The following is a 21,774-nucleotide window of genomic DNA, read 5'->3' on the forward strand; positions in this document are numbered from 1 at the left end:
ACACCTAACCCTACCCCTAACACCTAATACCTGACACCTAACACCTACCCCTAACTCTACCCCTAGTACCTAACACCTGACACCTAACAGCTAACACCTACCCCTAACTCTACCCCTAGTACCTAACACCTGACACCTAACACCTAACCCTACCCCTAACACCTAAAACTAACACCTAACACCAAACACGAACACCCAACACCTACCCCTAACACCTAACACCTACCCCTAACAACTAACACCCAACACCTACCCCTAACACCTAACACCTACCCCTAACACCTAACACCTAACACCTACACCTAACACCTAACACCTAACACCTATACCTAACACCTAACACCTAACACCTACCCCTAACACCTAAAACCAAACACGAACACCCAACACCTACCCCTAACACCTAACACCCAACACCTAACACCTACACCTAACACCTAACACCTACCCCTAACACCTAACACTTACCCCTAACACCTAACACTAACACCAAACACCTACCCCTAAAACCTAAAACCTACCCCTAACACCTAAAACCAAACAAGAACACCCAACACCTACCCCTAACACCTAACACCTACCCCTAACACCCAACACCTACCCCTAACACCTAACACCTACCCCTAACACCTAACACCTACCCCTAACACCTACACCTACCCCTAACACCTAACACCTACCCCTAACACCTACACCTAACACCTAACACCTACCCCTAACACCTAATAATTACCACTAACACCTAACACCTAACACCTACCCCTAACACCTAACACCTACCCCTAACACTTAACACCTACTCCTAACACCTAACACCTAGGCAAGGCAAGGCAAGTTTATTTGTAGAGCACATTTCATACACAAGGCAATTCAAAGTGCTTCACAGCAGGAAAAATGCATTCAAATCACAAAGAAATTACAGAAACAGAAATACAATAAAATTAACTAAATTAAAAATTATCAATCCAACTGATTTTCTAAACTAATAAAATCAAAAAACAAAAGAGAAGAGTGCAAAGAAAAAATCCTTTCAGTCATATGCGCAGCTAAACAAAACTGTTTTTAGCTTAGATTTGAACATTGTCAGAGTAGAACCTGTCTCACATCTTCAGGAAGAATGTTCCAGATTTTAGCTGCATAAAACTGAAACGCAGATTCCCCATGTTTTGTCCTGACACCTACCCCTAACACTAACACCCAACACCTACCCTTAACACCTAACACCTAACACCTACCCCTAACACTAACACCCAACACCTACCCTTAACACCTAACTCCTAACACCTAGCCCTAACACTAACACCCAACACCTACCCTTAACACCTAACTCCTAACACCTACCCCTAACACTAACACCCAACACCTACCCTTAACACCTAACTCCTAACACCTACCCCTAACACTAACACCCAACACCTACCCTTAACACCTAACACCTAACACCTACCCCTAACACCTAATAATTACCCCTAACACCTAACACCTACCCCTAACACCTAACACCTACCCCTAACACTTAACACCTACACCTAACACCTAACACCTACCCCTGACACCTAACACCCAACACCTACCCCTAACACCTAACCCTACCTCTAACACTTAACACCTAACCCTACCCCTAACACCTAAAACTAACACCTAACACCTAACCCTACCTCTAACACTTAACACCTAACCCTACCCCTAACACCTAAAACTAAAACCTAACCCTACCCCTAACACCTACCCCTAACACCTAACACCTAACACCTAACACCTACCCCTAACCCTACCCCTAACACCTAACACCTAACACCTAACACCTAACATCTAACACCTAACACCTAACACCTAACACCTACACCTAACACCTATCCCTAACACCTAACACCTACACCAAACACTAACACCTAACACCTACCCTTAACAACTAACACCTACCCTTAACACCTAACCCTACCCTTAACAACTACCCCTAACACCTACCCTTAACACCTAACACCTACCCCTACCCCTACCCCTAACACCTAACACCTAACATCTACACCTAACACCTATCCCTAACACCTAACCCTACCTCTAACACCAACTCCTAACACCTACCCTTAACACCTAACACCTACCCCTAACCCTACCCCTAACACCTAACACCCACCCTTAACCCTAATCCCTAATCCCTAACACCTAACCCTACCCCTAACACCTACCCTTAAAACCTAACCCTACCCCTAACACATACTCCTAACACCTATCACCTGACACCTAACACCTAACCCTACCCCTAACACCTACCCCTAACACCTGACACCTAACACCTGAACCCTACCCCTAACACCTACCCCTAACACCTAACACCTACCCTAAACACCTAACACCTAACCCTACACCTAACACTTACCCCTAACACCTAACACCTACCCCTAACACCTAACACCTAACACCTACCCCTAACACCTAACACCAACCCTTAACATCTAACACGTAACACCTAACCCTACCCCTAACACCTAACACCTACCCTTAACACCTAACACCTAACCCTACACCTAACACTAACCCTAACACCTAACACCTACCCTTAACACCTAACACCTAACCCTACCCCTAACACCTACCCCTAACACCTAACCCTAACACCTAACACCTAACACCTATCCCTGACACCTAACACCCAACACCTACCCCTAACACCTAACACCTACCCCTAACACCTAACATCTAAAACTAACACCTAACCCTACCCCTAATACCTAACACCTGACACCTAACACCTAACACCTACCCCTAACACCTGCCCCTAACACCTGACACCTGACGTTTAACACCTACCCCTAACCCTACCCCTAACACCTAAAACTAACACTTAACTCTACCCCTAACACCTAACACCTGACACCTAACACCTAAATCTACCCCTAACACCTAAAACTAACACCTAACCCTACCCCTAACACCTACCCCTAACACCTAACACCTACCCCTAACCCTAACACCTAACACCTACACCTAACACTAACACCTAACACCTACCCTTAACACCTAACACCTACCCTTAACACCTAACACCTATCCTTAACACCTAACCCTACCCTTAACACCTACCCCTAACACCTAACACCCACCCTTAACCCTAATCCCTAATCCCTAACACCTACCTCTACCCCTAACACCTACCCTTAAAATCTAACCCTACCCCTAACACCTACCCTTAACACCTAACACCTAACCCTACCCCTAACACATACCCCTAATACCTAACACCTGACACCTAACACCTAACCCTACCCCTAACACCTACCCCTAACACCTAACACCTACCCTTAACACCCAACACCTAACCCTTCCCCTAACACCTAACACCTGACACCTAACACCTAACCCTACCCCTAACACCTACCCCTAACGCCTAACACCTAACACCTACCCTTAACACCTAACACGTAACACCTAACCCTACCCCTAACACTTAACACCTACCCTTAACACCTAACACCTAACCCTACACCTAACACTTACCCCTAACACCTAACACCTACCCTTAACACCTAACCCTACACGTAACACTTACCCCTAACACCTAACACCTAACACGTAACACCTAACCTTACACCTAACACTTACCCCTAACACCTAACACCTAACACCTATCATTAACACCTAACACCTAACCCTACCCCTAACACCTATCCCTAACACCTAACCCTAACACCTATCCTTAACCCCTAACACCTAACACCTAACCCCACCCCTAACACCTACCCCTAACACCTAACCCTAATACCTATCACCTAACACCTAACACTTAACACCTAACACCTACCCCTAACACCAAACACCTAACACCTTACCCCTAACACCTAACACCTAACACCTACCCCTAACACCAAACACCTAACACCTTACCCCTAACACCTAACACCTAACACCTACCCCTAACACCTAACACCTAACACCTACCCCTAACACCTAACACCTAACACCTATCACCTAACACCTAACACCTTACCCCTAACACCTAACACCTAACACCTACCCCTAACACCTAACACCTAACACCTAACACCTACCCCTAACACCAAACACCTAACACCTTACCCCTAACACCTAACACCTAACACCTACCCCTAACACCTAACACCTAACACCTACCCCTAACACCTAACACCTAACACCTATCACCTAACACCTAACACCTTACCCCTAACACCTAACACCTAACACCTACCCCTAACACCTAACACCTACCCCTAACACCTAACACCTAACACCTAACACCTAACACCTTACACCTAACACCTTACCCCTAACACCTAACACCTAACACCTAACACCTACCCCTAACACCAAACACCTAACACCTTACCCCTAACACCTAACACCTAACACCTACCCCTAACACCAAACACCTAACACCTTACCCCTAACACCTAACACCTAACACCTACCCCTAACACCTAACACCTAACACCTACCCCTAACACCTAACACCTAACACCTAACACCTTACACCTAACACCTTACCCCTAACACCTAACACCTAACACCTACCCCTAACACAAAACACCTAACACCTTACCCCTAACACCTAACACCTAACACCTAACACCTACCCCTAACACCTAACACCCAACACCTACCCCTAACACCTAACACCTACCCCTAACACCTAACATCTAAAACTAACACCTAACCCTACCCCTAACACCTAACACCTGACACCTAACACCTACCCCTACCCCTAATACCTAACACCTGACACCTAACACTTAACACCTACCCCTAACACCTACCCCTAACACCTAACACCTGACACCTAACACCTAACACCTAACACCTAACACCTAACCCTACCCCTATCACCTAAAACTAACACCTAACCCTACCCCTAACCCTACCCCTAACACCTAAAACTAACACTTAACTCTACCCCTAACACCTAACACCTGACACCTAACACCTAAATCTACCCCTAACACCTAACACCTAACACCTAACACCTAACACCTAACACCTAACACCTAACACCTAACTCTACCCCTAACACCTAAAACTAACACCTAACCCTACCCCTAACACCTACCCCTAACACCTAACACCTAACACCTACCCCTAACCCTACCCCTAACACCTAACACCTAACATCTAACCCTAACACCTAACACCTACACCTAACACCTAACACCTACCCCAAACACTAACACCTAACACCTACCCTTAACACCTAACACCTATCCTTAACACCTAACCCTACCCTTAACACCTACCCCTAACACCTACCCTTAACACCTAACACCTAACCCTACCCCTAACACATACCCCTAATACCTAACACCTGACACCTAACACCTAACCCTACCCCTAACACCTACCCCTAACACCTGACACCTAACACCTAACCCTACCCCTAACACCTACCCTTAACACCCAACACCTAACCCTTCCCCTAACACCTAACACCTGACACCTAACACCTAACCCTACCCCTAACACCTACCCCTAACGCCTAACCCCTAACACTTAACACCTACCCTTAACACCTAACACCTAACCCTACACCTAACACTTACCCCTAACACCTAACACCTACCCTTAACACCTAACCTCTAACACCTAACACCTAACACGTAACACCTAACCTTACCCCTAACACCTAACACCTACCCTTAACACCTAACCCTACACCTAACACCTAACACCTAACACCTAACACCTATCATTAACACCTAACACCTAACCCTTCCCCTAACCCCTAACACCTAACACCTAACACCTAACACCTATCATTAACACCTAACACCTAACCCTACCCCTAACACCTACCCCTAACACCTAACCCTAACACCTAACACCTATCCTTAACCCCTAACCCCTAACACCTAACACCTAACCCCACCCCTAACACCTACCCCTAACACCTAACCCTAATACCTAACACCTAACACCTAACACCTACCCCTAACACCAAACACCTAACACCTTACCCCTAACACCTAACACCTACCCCTAACACCAAACACCTAACACCTTACCCCTAACACCTAACACCTAACACCTACCCCTAACACCTAACACCTAACACCTACCCCTAACACCTAACACCTAACACCTAACACCTAACACCTAACACCTTACACCTAACACCTTACCCCTAACACCAAACACCTAACACCTTACCCCTAACACCTAACACCTAACACCTAACACCTACCCCTAACACCTAACACCTAACACCTAACACCTACCCCTAACACCTAACACCTAACACCTAACACCTTACACCTAACACCTTACCGCTAACACCTAACACCTAACACCTAACACCTACCCCTAACACCAAACACCTAACACCTTACCCCTAACACCTAACACCTAACACCTAACACCTACCCCTAACACCAAACACCTAACACCTTACCCCTAACACCTAACACCTAACACCTAACACCTACCCCTAACACCTAACACCTAACACCTACCCCAAACACCTAACACCTTACCCCTAACACCTAACACCTAACACCTACCCCTAACACCTAACACCTAACACCTAACACCTACCCCTAACACCTAACACCTAACACCTACCCCTAACACCTACCCCAAACACCTAACACCTTACCCCTAACACCTAACACCTAACACCTAACACCTACCCCTAACACCTAACACCTAACACCTAACACCTACCCCTAACACCTAACACCTAACACCTGACACCTAACACCTACCCCTAACACCTAACACCTAACACCTAACACCTACCCCTAACACCTAACACCTAACACCTAACACCTACCCCTAACACCTAACACCTAACACCTAACACCTACCCCTAACACCAAACACCTAACACCTTACCCCTAACACCTAACACCTAACACCTAACACCTACCCCTAACACCTAACACCTAACACCTAACACCTACCCCAAACACCTAACACCTTACCCCTAACACCTAACACCTAACACCTACCCCTAACACCTAACACCTAACACCTAACACCTACCCCTAACACCTAACACCTAACACCTACCCCTAACACCTACCCCAAACACCTAACACCTTACCCCTAACACCTAACACCTAACACCTACCCCTAACACCTTACCCCTAACACCTAACACCTAACACCTAACACCTACCCCTAACACCAAACACCTAACACCTTACCCCTAACACCTAACACCTAACACCTAACACCTACCCCTAACACCTAACACCTAACACCTAACACCTACCCCTAACACCTAACACCTAACACCTACCCCTAACACCTACCCCAAACACCTAACACCTTACCCCTAACACCTAACACCTAACACCTACCCCTAACACCTAACACCTAACACCTAACACCTACCCCTAACACCTAACACCTGACACCTAACACCTACCCCTAACACCTAACACCTAACACCTACCCCTAACACCTAACACCTAACACCTACCCCTAACACCTAACACCAAACACCTAACACCTTACCCCTAACACCTAACACCTAACACCTAACACCTACCCCTAACACCTAACACCTAACACCTACCCCAAACACCTAACACCTTACCCCTAACACCTAACACCTAACACCTACCCCTAACACCTAACACCTAACACCTAACACCTACCCCTAACACCTAACACCTAACACCTACCCCTAACACCTACCCCAAACACCTAACACCTTACCCCTAACACCTAACACCTAACACCTACCCCTAACACCTAACACCTAACACCTACCCCTAACACCTAACACCTAACACCTGACACCTAACACCTAACACCTACCCCTAACACCTAACACCTCACACCTCACACCTAACACCTACCCCTAACACCTAACACCTAACACCTGACACCTAACACCTACCCCTAACACCTAACACCTCACACCTAACACCTACCCCTAACACCTAACACCTAACACCTACCCCTAACACCTAACACCTAACACCTACCCCTAACACCTAACACCTAACACCTGACACCTAACATCTAACACCTAACAAAAGGCCTGCAGCACCATGAAGCTAGCCCTAACCCTCTCTTGCCGGTCTCTAGAGTTTTGACCTCAGCCTGAGCAAGCACTGTGATTGGCTCAGAGCTTTGACCACACCATGAGTGAGCGTTGTGATTGGCTGGTACCTGGGACTGTCACAAATCCTAGTCCTGAACTGGAGCCCGGAGCCACAGGACCGAGAACAGGAGCCAAATGGACTCCACTCTCCCCAGGATCCATGAGTGCGCAGCATGTGAGGAGAGATGTACACGCAGCTGCCACGGAAACAGTGCTGCAACATGTAACAAAACAGAGTCACCACGGAAACAGGAATATAAACAAACAGACAGTCGAGCACACAAACCTTTTAGTTTTGGTCCTTAATCTGTCCTGTCTGTGGTCTCACCTGTCCTGTCTGTGGTCTCACCTGTCCTGTCTGTAGTCTCACCTGTCCTGTCTGCAGTCTCACCTGTCCTGTCTGTGGTCTCACCTGTCCTGTCTGTGGTCTCTCCTGTCTGTAGTCTCACCTGTCCTGTCTGTGGTCTCACCTGTCCTGTCTGTAGTCTCACCTGTCCTGTCTGTAGTCTCACCTGTCCTGTCTGTGGTCTCACCTGTCCTGTCTGTAGTCTCACCTGTCCTGTCTGCAGTCTCACCTGTCCTGTCTGCAGTCTCACCTGTCCTGTCTGCAGTCTCACCTGTCCTGTCTGTAGTCTCACCTGTCCTGTCTGTGGTCTCACCTGTCCTGTCTGTAGTCTCACCTGTCCTGTCTGTAGTCTCACCTGTCCTGTCTGTGGTCTTACCTGTCCTGTCTGTAGTCTCACCTGTCCTGTCTGTGGTCCCACCTGTCCTGTCTGTAGTCTCACCTGTCCTGTCTGTGGTCTCACCTGTCCTGTCTGTGTTCTCGCCTGTCTGTAGTCTCACCTCTCCTGTCTGTAGTCTCACCTGTCCTGTCTGTAGTCTCACCTGTCCTGTCTGTGGTCTCACCTGTCCTGTCTGTAGTCTCACCTGTCCTGTCTGTAGTCTCACCTGTCCTGTCTGTGGTCTCTCCTGTCTGTAGTCTCACCTGTCCTGTCTGTAGTCTCACCTGTCCTGTCTGCAGTCTCACCTGTCCTGTCTGTAGTCTCACCTGTCCTGTCTGCATTCTCACCTGTCCTGTCTGCGGTCTCACCTGTCCTGTCTGCGGTCTCACCTGTCCTGTCTGTGGTCTCACCTGTCCTGTCTGTGGTCTCACCTGTCCTGTCTGTAGTCTCACCTGTCCTGTCTGTGGTCTCACCTGTCCTGTCTGTGGTCTCACCTGTCCTGTCTGTGGTCTTACCTGTCCTGTCTGTAGTCTCACCTGTCCTGTCTGTAGTCTCACCTGTCCTGTCTGTTGTCTAACCTGTCCTGTCTGTAGTCTCACCTGTCCTGTCTGTGGTCTCACCTGTCCTGTCTGTAGTCTCACCTGTCCTGTCTGTTGTCTCACCTGTCCTGTCTGTGGTCTCACCTGTCCTGTCTGTGGTCTCACCTGTCCTGTCTGTAGTCTCACCTGTCCTGTCTGTGGTCTCACCTGTCCTGTCTGTGGTCTCTCCTGTCTGTAGTCTCACCTGTCCTGTCTGTGGTCTCACCTGTCCTGTCTGTAGTCTCACCTGTCCTGTCTGTAGTCTCACCTGTCCTGTCTGTGGTCTCACCTGTCCTGTCTGTAGTCTCACCTGTCCTGTCTGTGGTCTCACCTGTCCTGTCTGTGGTCTCACCTGTCCTGTCTGTGGTCTCACCTGTCCTGTCTGTGGTCTCTCCTGTCTGTAGTCTCACCTGTCCTGTCTGTGGTCTCACCTGTCCTGTCTGTGGTCTCACCTGTCCTGTCTGTGGTCTCACCTGTCCTGTCTGTGGTCTCTCCTGTCTGTAGTCTCACCTGTCCTGTCTGTGGTCTCACCTGTCCTGTCTGTGGTCTCTCCTGTCTGTAGTCTCACCTGTCCTGTCTGTGGTCTCACCTGTCCTGTCTGTAGTCTCACCTGTCCTGTCTGTGGTCTCACCTGTCCTGTCTGTGGTCTCACCTGTCCTGTCTGTAGTCTCACCTGTCCTGTCTGTAGTCTCACCTGTCCTGTCTGTGGTCTCACCTGTCCTGTCTGTAGTCTCACCTGTCCTGTCTGTAGTCTCACCTGTCCTGTCTGTAGTCTCACCTGTCCTGTCTGTTGTCTCACCTGTCCTGTCCCACAGCTGGTCCCGTCCAGAGGAGGTCCTTTCTTGGTTTTACAGTAAAACGGGTCGTTGTAGTGACTGCACCAGAGCTGTTTACAGGGATCCAGCACCGTGTACTGCAAATATACACGAAATACACAAAGTACACGAGAAATACACAAATATACACAAGGCTCAAGCACCGTGTACTGCAAATATACAAAAAATACACAAAGTACATGAGAAATACACAAATATACACAAGGCTCAAGCACTGTGTACTGCAAATATACAAAAAATACACAAAGTACATGAGAAATACACAAATATACACAAGGCTCAAGCACTGTAACTTAGCCAAAAAGCAATTTTTGCGAGTTCACAAAGTCTTGAAAAAACAGCTGCTGATTTGGGCCAATCAAATGGCATTTAGGGCCCAAAGGCGGGAAACTGCAGTGTTGTGTTTTTGGGCATGGTTAAAAGAAAAAGAAAAAAAACGGTCTGTGGTAATTTATGGACTTAAAAACAAAAAGTTTGAGTGGTCAGGGAAAGGGTCAGGGTCAAGGTCAGGGGCAGGGGCAGGGTCAGGGTCGGGGGCAGGGTCAGGGGAAGGGTCAGTCAGGGGCAGGGGCAGGGGCAGTCAGGGGCAGGGTCAGGGGCAGGGGCAGGGTCAGGGGCAGGGTTAACCCTAGTTTGTGTCACGAACGGCAGAACGGAGCCAATTACGGAGCTGTAAACAGGCAAAGATTTAACAGTCTTTAATAGAACAGAACAAAGTCACTGGTAATGTCAGGACGACAAGGGGAGGTCCTTCCAGCGGTGGTCAGAGCCAGCAAACAGCAATGTCAGAGGTCATGTCAGAGGTCAGGCAGAAGGAATACTCAGGAACGGTCCAAGGTCAATGACGGCAAACAGGATCACAAGGAGTAGGACAGGATTGAAAATATCAGAAAGCTCGAATGCTCAGGCTAAACAGGGCAACGCAGACAATCTCGCACTGAAGCGGAGGAAACAAACACCTACAATACTAGAGCCAGTGATGAACAACCAGACACAGCTGTGAACCCACGCACAGGCGAGGAGAGCCTGGGATGAGCTGAGAGGGGGCGGTAACCAGAGAGACAAGGGGGCGGTAACCAGAGAGACAAGGGGGCGGTAACCGGAGAGACAAGGGGGCGGTAACCGGAGAGACAAGGGGGCGGTAACCAGGGAGACAAGGGGGCGGTAATCAGAGAGACAAGGGGGCGGTAACCAGAGAGACAAGGGGGCGGTAACCAGAGAGACAAGGGGGCGGTAACCAGGGAGACAAGGGGGCGGTAACCAGAGAGACAAGGGGCGGTAACCAGAGAGACAAGGGGGCGGTAACCAGAGAGACAAGGGGGCGGTAACCAGGGAGACAAGGGGGCGGTAACCAGGGAGACAAGGGGGCGGTAACCAGAGAGACAAGGGGGCGGTAACCGGAGAGACAAGGGGGCGGTAACCAGAGAGACAAGGGGGCGGTAACCAGAGAGACAAGGGGGCGGTAACCAGAGAGACAAGGGGGCGGTAACCAGGGAGACAAGGGGGCGGTAACCAGAGAGACAAGGGGGCGGTAACCGGAGAGACAAGGGGGCGGTAACCGGAGAGACAAGGGGGCGGTAACCGGAGAGACAAGGGGGCGGTAACCAGAGAGACAAGGGGGCGGTAACCAGAGAGACAAGGGGGCGGTAACCAGAGAGACAAGGGGGCGGTAACCAGAGAGACAAGGGGGCGGTAACCGGAGAGACAAGGGGGCGGTAACCGGAGAGACAAGGGGGCGGTAACCGGAGAGACAAGGGGGCGGTAACCGGAGAGACAAGGGGGCGGTAACCAGAGAGACAAGGGGGCGGTAACCAGAGAGACAAGGGGGCGGTAACCAGAGAGACAAGGGGGCGGTAACCAGGGAGACAAGGGGGCGGTAACCAGAGAGACAAGGGGGCGGTAACCAGAGAGACAAGGGGGCGGTAACCAGAGAGACAAGGGGGCGGTAACCAGAGAGACAAGGGGGCGGTAACCAGAGAGACAAGGGGGCGGTAACCAGGGAGACAAGGGGGCGGTAACCGGAGAGACAAGGGGGCGGTAACCGGAGAGACAAGGGGGCGGTAACCGGAGAGACAAGGGGGCGGTAACCAGAGAGACAAGGGGGCGGTAACCAGAGAGACAAGGGGGCGGTAACCAGGGAGACAAGGGGGCGGTAACCAGAGAGACAAGGGGGCGGTAACCAGAGAGACAAGGGGGCGGTAACCAGAGAGACAAGGGGGCGGTAACCAGAGAGACAAGGGGGCGGTAACCAGGGAGACAAGGGGGCGGTAACCAGAGAGACAAGGGGCGGTAACCAGAGAGACAAGGGGACGGTAACCAGAGAGACAAGGGGACGGTAACCAGAGAGACAAGGGGCGGTAACCAGAGAGACAAGGGGGCGGTAACCAGGGAGACAAGGGGGCGGTAACCAGAGAGACAAGGGGCGGTAACCAGAGAGACAAGGGGGCGGTAACCAGAGAGACAAGGGGGCGGTAACCAGAGAGATAAGGGGGCGGTAACCAGGGAGACAAGGGGGCGGTAACCAGAGAGACAAGGGGCGGTAACCAGAGAGACAAGGGGCGGTAACCAGAGAGACAAGGGGGCGGTAATCAGAGAGACAAGGGGGCGGTAACCAGAGAGACAAGGGGCGGTAACCAGAGAGACAAGGGGCGGTAACCGGAGAGACAAGGGGGCGGTAACCAGAGAGACAAGGGGGCGGTAACCAGGGAGACAAGGGGGCGGTAACCAGGGAGACAAGGGGGCGGTAACCAGAGAGACAAGGGGGCGGTAACCGGAGAGACAAGGGGGCGGTAACCGGATAGACAAGGGGGCGGTAACCAGAGAGACAAGGGGGCGGTAACCAGAGAGACAAGGGGGCGGTAACCAGGGAGACAAGGGGGCGGTAACCAGGGAGACAAGGGGGCGGTAACCAGAGAGACAAGGGGGCGGTAACCGGAGAGACAAGGGGGCGGTAACCAGAGAGACAAGGGGGCGGTAACCAGAGAGACAAGGGGGCGGTAACCGGAGAGACAAGGGGGCGGTAACCAGAGAGACAAGGGGGCGGTAACCAGAGAGACAAGGGGGCGGTAACCAGAGAGACAAGGGGGCGGTAACCAGAGAGACAAGGGGGCGGTAACCAGAGAGACAAGGGGGCGGTAACCAGGGAGACAAGGGGGCGGTAACCAGAGAGACAAGGGGCGGTAACCAGGGAGACAAGGGGGCGGTAACCAGAGAGACAAGGGGGCGGTAACCAGAGAGACAAGGGGCGGTAACCAGAGAGACAAGGGGCGGTAACCAGAGAGACAAGGGGGCGGTAACCAGGGAGACAAGGGGGCGGTAACCAGAGAGACAAGGGGCGGTAACAAGAGAGACAAGGGGACGGTAACCAGAGAGACAAGGGGGCGGTAACCAGAGAGACAAGGGGGCGGTAACCAGGGAGACAAGGGGGCGGTAACCAGAGAGACAAGGGGCGGTAACCAGAGAGACAAGGGGACGGTAACCAGAGAGACAAGGGGCGGTAACCAGAGAGACAAGGGGGCGGTAACCAGAGAGACAAGGGGGCGGTAACCAGGGAGACAAGGGGGCGGTAACCAGAGAGACAAGGGGCGGTAACCAGAGAGACAAGGGGACGGTAACCAGAGAGACAAGGGGCGGTAACCAGAGAGACAAGGGGGCGGTAACCAGAGAGACAAGGGGGCGGTAACCAGGGAGACAAGGGGGCGGTAACCAGAGAGACAAGGGGCGGTAACCAGAGAGACAAGGGGGCGGTAACCAGAGAGACAAGGGGGCGGTAACCAGGGAGACAAGGGGGCGGTAACCAGGGAGACAAGGGGGCGGTAACCAGAGAGACAAGGGGGCGGTAACCGGAGAGACAAGGGGGCGGTAACCAGAGAGACAAGGGGGCGGTAACCAGAGAGACAAGGGGGCGGTAACCAGAGAGACAAGGGGGCGGTAACCAGGGAGACAAGGGGGCGGTAACCAGAGAGACAAGGGGGCGGTAACCGGAGAGACAAGGGGGCGGTAACCGGAGAGACAAGGGGGCGGTAACCGGAGAGACAAGGGGGCGGTAACCGGAGAGACAAGGGGGCGGTAACCAGAGAGACAAGGGGGCGGTAACCAGAGAGACAAGGGGGCGGTAACCAGAGAGACAAGGGGGCGGTAACCAGAGAGACAAGGGGGCGGTAACCAGAGAGACAAGGGGGCGGTAACCAGAGAGACAAGGGGGCGGTAACCAGGGAGACAAGGGGGCGGTAACCAGAGAGACAAGGGGGCGGTAACCAGAGAGACAAGGGGGCGGTAACCAGAGAGACAAGGGGGCGGTAACCAGAGAGACAAGGGGCGGTAACCAGAGAGACAAGGGGACGGTAACCAGAGAGACAAGGGGCGGTAACCAGAGAGACAAGGGGCGGTAACCAGAGAGACAAGGGGGCGGTAACCAGAGAGACAAGGGGGCGGTAACCAGGGAGACAAGGGGGCGGTAACCAGAGAGACAAGGGGCGGTAACCAGAGAGACAAGGGGACGGTAACCAGAGAGACAAGGGGCGGTAACCAGAGAGACAAGGGGGCGGTAACCAGAGAGACAAGGGGGCGGTAACCAGGGAGACAAGGGGGCGGTAACCAGAGAGACAAGGGGCGGTAACCAGAGAGACAAGGGGACGGTAACCAGAGAGACAAGGGGCGGTAACCAGAGAGACAAGGGGGCGGTAACCAGAGAGACAAGGGGGCGGTAACCAGGGAGACAAGGGGGCGGTAACCAGAGAGACAAGGGGCGGTAACCAGAGAGACAAGGGGGCGGTAACCAGAGAGACAAGGGGGCGGTAACCAGGGAGACAAGGGGGCGGTAACCAGGGAGACAAGGGGGCGGTAACCAGAGAGACAAGGGGGCGGTAACCGGAGAGACAAGGGGGCGGTAACCAGAGAGACAAGGGGGCGGTAACCAGAGAGACAAGGGGGCGGTAACCAGAGAGACAAGGGGGCGGTAACCAGGGAGACAAGGGGGCGGTAACCAGAGAGACAAGGGGGCGGTAACCGGAGAGACAAGGGGGCGGTAACCGGAGAGACAAGGGGGCGGTAACCGGAGAGACAAGGGGGCGGTAACCAGAGAGACAAGGGGGCGGTAACCAGAGAGACAAGGGGGCGGTAACCAGAGAGACAAGGGGGCGGTAACCAGAGAGACAAGGGGGCGGTAACCAGAGAGACAAGGGGGCGGTAACCAGAGAGACAAGGGGGCGGTAACCAGGGAGACAAGGGGGCGGTAACCAGAGAGACAAGGGGGCGGTAACCGGAGAGACAAGGGGGCGGTAACCAGAGAGACAAGGGGGCGGTAACCAGAGAGACAAGGGGGCGGTAACCAGGGAGACAAGGGGGCGGTAACCGGAGAGACAAGGGGGCGGTAACCGGAGAGACAAGGGGGCGGTAACCGGAGAGACAAGGGGGCGGTAACCGGAGAGACAAGGGGGCGGTAACCAGAGAGACAAGGGGGCGGTAACCAGAGAGACAAGGGGGCGGTAACCAGAGAGACAAGGGGGCGGTAACCAGGGAGACAAGGGGGCGGTAACCAGAGAGACAAGGGGGCGGTAACCAGAGAGACAAGGGGGCGGTAACCAGGGAGACAAGGGGGCGGTAACCAGAGAGACAAGGGGGCGGTAACCAGAGAGACAAGGGGCGGTAACCAGAGAGACAAGGGGGCGGTAACCAGAGAGACAAGGGGGCGGTAACCAGGGAGACAAGGGGGCGGTAACCAGGGAGACAAGGGGGCGGTAACCGGAGAGACAAGGGGGCGGTAACCGGAGAGACAAGGGGGCGGTAACCAGAGAGACAAGGGGGCGGTAACCAGAGAGACAAGGGGGCGGTAACCAGAGAGACAAGGGGGCGGTAACCAGGGAGACAAGGGGGCGGTAACCAGAGAGACAAGGGGGCGGTAACCGGAGAGACAAGGGGGCGGTAACCGGGGAGACAAGGGGGCGGTAACCAGAGAGACAAGGGGGCGGTAACCAGAGAGACAAGGGGGCGGTAACCAGAGAGACAAGGGGGCGGTAACCAGAGAGACAAGGGGGCGGTAACCAGAGAGACAAGGGGGCGGTAACCAGAGAGACAAGGGGACGGTAACCAGAGAGACAAGGGGCGGTAACCAGAGAGACAAGGGGCGGTAACCAGAGAGACAAGGGGGCGGTAACCAGAGAGACAAGGGGGCGGTAACCAGAGAGACAAGGGGGCGGTAACCAGGGAGACAAGGGGGCGGTAACCGGAGAGACAAGGGGGCGGTAACCGGAGAGACAAGGGGGCGGTAACCGGAGAGACAAGGGGGCGGTAACCGGAGAGACAAGGGGGCGGTAACCGGAGAGACAAGGGGGCGGTAACCAGAGAGACAAGGGGGCGGTAACCAGAGAGACAAGGGGGCGGTAACCAGAGAGACAAGGGGGCGGTAACCAGAGAGACAAGGGGGCGGTAACCAGGGAGACAAGGGGGCGGTAACCAGAGAGACAAGGGGGCGGTAACCAGAGAGACAAGGGGCGGTAACCAGGGAGACAAGGGGCGGTAACCGGAGAGACAAGGGGGCGGTAACCAGAGAGACAAGGGGGCGGTAACCAGAGAGACAAGGGGCGGTAACCAGAGAGACAAGGGGCGGTAACCAGAGAGACAAGGGGGCGGTAACCGGAGAGACAAGGGGGCGGTAACCAGAGAGACAAGGGGCGGTAACCAGAGAGACAAGGGGACGGTAACCAGAGAGACAAGGGGCGGTAACCAGAGAGACAAGGGGCGGTAACCAGAGAGACAAGGGGGCGGTAACCAGGGAGACAAGGGGGCGGTAACCAGAGAGACAAGGGGCGGTAACCAGAGAGACAAGGGGCGGTAACCAGAGAGACAAGGGGGCGGTAACCAGAGAGACAAGGGGGCGGTAACCAGAGAGACAAGGGGGCGGTAACCAGGGAGACAAGGGGGCGGTAACCAGAGAGACAAGGGGCGGTAACCAGAGAGACAAGGGGACGGTAACCAGAGAGACAAGGGGCGGTAACCAGAGAGACAAGGGGGCGGTAACCAGGGAGACAAGGGGGCGGTAACCAGAGAGACAAGGGGGCGGTAACCGGAGAGACAAGGGGGCGGTAACCAGAGAGACAAGGGGGCGGTAACCAGAGAGACAAGGGGGCGGTAACCAGAGAGACAAGGGGCGGTAACCAGAGAGACAAGGGGACGGTAACCAGAGAGACAAGGGGCGGTAACCGGAGAGACAAGGGGGCGGTAACCGGAGAGACAAGGGGGCGGTAACCAGAGAGACAAGGGGGCGGTAACCAGAGAGACAAGGGGGCGGTAACCAGGGAGACAAGGGGGCGGTAACCAGAGAGACAAGGGGCGGTAACCAGAGAGACAAGGGGGCGGTAACCAGGGAGACAAGGGGGCAGTAATCAGAGAGACAAGGGGGCGGTAACCAGAGAGACAAGGGGCGGTAACCAGAGAGACAAGGGGGCGGTAACCAGAGAGACAAGGGGGCGGTAACCAGAGAGACAAGGGGGCGGTAACCAGGGAGACAAGGGGGCGGTAACCAGAGAGACAAGGGGCGGTAACCAGAGAGACAAGGGGACGGTAACCAGAGAGACAAGGGGCGGTAACCAGAGAGACAAGGGGGCGGTAACCAGAGAGACAAGGGGGCGGTAACCAGAGAGACAAGGGGCGGTAACCAGAGAGACAAGGGGACGGTAACCAGAGAGACAAGGGGCGGTAACCGGAGAGACAAGGGGGCGGTAACCGGAGAGACAAGGGGGCGGTAACCGGAGAGACAAGGGGGCGGTAACCAGAGAGACAAGGGGGCGGTAACCAGAGAGACAAGGGGGCGGTAACCAGAGAGACAAGGGGGCGGTAACCAGGGAGACAAGGGGGCGGTAACCAGAGAGACAAGGGGCGGTAACCAGAGAGACAAGGGGGCGGCAACCAGAGAGACAAGGGGGCGGTAACCAGAGAGACAAGGGGGCGGTAACCAGGGAGACAAGGGGGCGGTAACCAGAGAGACAAGGGGCGGTAACCAGAGAGACAAGGGGACGGTAACCAGAGAGACAAGGGGCGGTAACCAGAGAGACAAGGGGGCGGTAACCAGGGAGACAAGGGGGCGGTAATCAGAGAGACAAGGGGGCGGTAACCAGAGAGACAAGGGGCGGTAACCAGAGAGACAAGGGGGCGGTAACCAGAGAGACAAGGCCCTGTCAGGAGCGGCCCTGTCAGGAGTGGCCCTGTCAGGAGCGGCCATGTCAGGAGTGGCCATGTCAGGAGCGGCCCTGTCAGAAGCGGCCCTGTCAGGAGCGGCCCTGTCAGGAGCGGCCCTGTCAGGAGCGGCCCTGTCAGGAGCGGCCCTGTCAGGAGCGGCCCTGTCAGGAGCGGCTCTGTCACTCCAAAAGACCTGAGTCTCCTCAGGAGGTAGAGCCTACTCTGGCTCTTCCTGTACAGTCTGTGTTATGAGTCCAGTCCAGTTTGTGGTTCAGATGAAACACCAGGTCCTTGTATGAGTCACTGTCTCAATGTCCCGTCCCTGGATGTTCACTGGTGAGGGGGGCGTGGCCTGTCCCGTCCCTGGATGTTCACTGGTGAGGGGGGCGTGGCCTGTCCCGTCCCTGGATGTTCACTGGTGAGGGGGGCGTGGCCTGTCCCGTCCCTGGATGTTCACTGGTGAGGGGGGCGTGGCCTGTCCCGTCCCTGGATGTTCACTGGTGAGGGGGGCGTGGCCTGTCCCGTCCCTGGATGTTCACTGGTGAGGGGGGCGTGGCCTGTCCCGTCCCTGGATGTTCACTGGTGAGGGGGGCGTGGCCTGTCCCGTCCCTGGATGTTCACTGGTGAGGGGGGCGTGGCCTGTCCCGTCCCTGGATGTTCACTGGTGAGGGGGGCGTGGCCTCTCCTTGGTCATCTGCGTTGATGAGGAGGAGGTTCCACAAAGTCCTGCTCCAGTCCTCTGTCCTCTGTCCTCTGTCCTATGTCCTCCACATCATCGTCTGTGATGAGTCCCATGATGGCAGAGTGGTCAGAGAACTTCTGCAGGACACAACTGTCCATGTCTGAGGTCTGCAGTGTAAAGGGTGAAGAGAAAGGGCGCGAGGACAGTGCCCTGGGGCCCTCACACTGCAGGTCCCCCACACTGCAGGTCCTCCACACTGCAGGTCCTCCACACTGCAGGTCCCTCACACTGCAGGTCCCCCACACTGCAGGTCCCCCACACTGCAGGTCCCCCACACTGCAGGTCCTCCACACTGCAGGTCCCTCACACTGCAGGTCCCCCACACTGCAGGTCCTCCACACTGCAGGTCCCTCACACTGCAGGTCCTCCACACTGCAGGTCCTCCATACTGCAGGTCCCCCACACTGCAGGTCCCCCACACTGCAGGTCCCTCACACTGCAGGTCCCTCACACTGCAGGTCCCTCACACTGCAAGTCCCTCACACTGCAGGTCCTCCACACTGCAGGTCCCTCACACTGCAGGTCCTCCACACTGCAGGTCCTCCACACTGCAGGTCCCCCACACTGCAGGTCCCCCACACTGCAGGTCCCTCACACTGCAGGTCCCGCACACTGCAGGTCCCTCACACTGCAGGTCCCTCACACTGCAGGTCCCTCACACTGCAGGTCCCTCACACTGCAGGTCCCGCACACTGCAGGTCCCTCACACTGCAGGTCCCGCACACTGCAGGTCCCTCACACTGCAGGTCCCTCACACTGCAGGTCCTCCACACTGCAGGTCCCTCACACTGCAGGTCCCCCACACTGCAGGTCCTCCACACTGCAGGTCCCTCACACTGCAGGTCCTCCACACTGCAGGTCCTCCACACTGCAGGTCCCCCACACTGCAGGTCCCTCACACTGCAGGTCCCTCACACTGCAGGTCCCTCACACTGCAAGTCCCTCACACTGCAGGTCCTCCACACTGCAGGTCCTCCACACTGCAGGTCCCCCACACTGCAGGTCCCTCACACTGCAGGTCCCTCACACTGCAGGTCCCTCACACTGCAAGTCCCTCACACTGCAGGTCCTCACACTGCAGGTCCCCCACACTGCAGGTCCCCCACACTGCAGGTCCCTCACACTGCAGGTCCCTCACACTGCAGGTCCCTCACACTGCAAGTCCCTCACACTGCAGGTCCTCCACACTGCAGGTCCCTCACACTGCAGGTCCTCCACACTGCAGGTCCTCCACACTGCAGGTCCTCCACACTGCAGGTCCTCCACACTGCAGGTCCCTCACACTGCAGGTCCCTCACACTGCAGGTCCCGCACACTGCAGGTCCCTCACACTGCAGGTCCCGCACACTGCAGGTCCCTCACACTGCAGGTCCCTCACACTGCAGGTCCCTCACACTGCAGGTCCCTCACACTGCAGGTCCCTCACACTGTCTCCAGTTTGTCCCTCAGGAGCTGATGGTGTTGAAGGCGCTGGAGAGATGAAAGAACAGGATCCTCACAGAGCTGCCAGGCTTCTCCAGGTGAGAGAGAGAGCGGTGCAGCAGGAGATGACGGCGTCCTCCACGCCGATGCCAGGACGATATACAAACTGCAGCGGGTCCATGGCTGACATGACAGGAGGTCTTCAGACCTGTGGTACCAGACAGCAGGTCTTCAGACCTGTGGTACCAGACAGGAGGTCTTCAGACCTGTGGTACCAGACAGGAGGTCTTCAGACCTGTGGTACCACCCTCAGCTTCAGGCTCATGTTGAAGACATGCTCCATAACTCCACACAGTTCATCTGCAGGACTTAAGGAGCCTGGGGCTGATGCCTCAGGTCCTGCTCCTTCCTCACTTTAATCCTCTTCAGCTCTCTCCTCACCTGTGCTGCTGCTGTTGTTGTTGTTGTTGTTGTTGTTGTTGTTGTAATAATGATAATAGTGATTATAATCATTCATATTTTAGTTTTACTCTGTGTCGTGTTCTTTTATGTTGCACATGTGAATGTAAAAGAAAAAGGTTAAACAGGGTCAAAAGAGAAAAGTCTGTTTTGAGCTGTTTTCCTGCTGCAGCTCCAAAGCCCCTCCCCCTCCCCTCCTGACACAGTGTTTCCACTGGACCAGGACCAAGACCAGGACCAGGACCAGAGCCAGGACCAGGACCAGGACCAGGACCAGGACCAGAGCCAGGACCAGGACCAGGACCAGAACCTGGACCAGGACCAGGACCAGAGCCAGGACCAGGACCAGGACCAGGACCAGGACCAGAGCCAGGACCAGGACCAGGACCAGAACCTGGACCAGGACCAAGACCAGGACCAGAGCCAGGACCAGGACCAGGACCAGAACCTGGACCAGGACCAAGACCAGGACCAGGACCAGAGCCAGGACCAGGACCAGGACCAGGACCAGGACCAGAGCCAGGACCAGGACCAGGACCAGAACCTGGACCAGGACCAGGACCAGAACCTGGACCAGGACCAGGACCAGAGCCAGGACCAGGACCAGAACCTGGACCAGGACCAGGACCAGAACCTGGACCAGGACCAGGACCAGAGCCAGGACCAGGACCAGGACCAGAGCCAGGACCAGGACCAGAACCTGGACCAGGACCAGGACCAGAGCCAGGACCAGGACCAGAGCCAGGACCAGGACCAGGACCAGGACCAGGACCAGAAC

At 54.5% G+C, this 21,774-nt stretch overlaps 1 protein-coding gene across 1 annotated transcript in view; it reads right to left on the bottom strand.

Annotated features, from left to right (window-relative positions):
- The window catches only part of LOC140372545 (A disintegrin and metalloproteinase with thrombospondin motifs 2-like), a gene marked incomplete at its 5' end in the record, with an annotated part of 315,752 nt that overhangs the window by 140,271 nt on the left and 153,707 nt on the right, over positions 1-21,774 (bottom strand). Inside the window, 2 exons of the mRNA XM_072459676.1 lie at positions 8,131-8,276; positions 10,162-10,275. Coding sequence (XP_072315777.1) covers positions 8,131-8,276; positions 10,162-10,275 — 260 coding nt within the window. The remainder of the gene's footprint in view (positions 1-8,130; positions 8,277-10,161; positions 10,276-21,774) is intronic.

The sequence above is a fragment of the Eucyclogobius newberryi genome, unplaced genomic scaffold, assembly GCF_026437365.1.
Source record: "Eucyclogobius newberryi isolate DKJ021-1_F unplaced genomic scaffold, fEucNew1.0.hap1 SCAF_25, whole genome shotgun sequence".
In the NCBI taxonomy this organism is placed as follows: domain Eukaryota; kingdom Metazoa; phylum Chordata; class Actinopteri; order Gobiiformes; family Gobiidae; genus Eucyclogobius; species Eucyclogobius newberryi.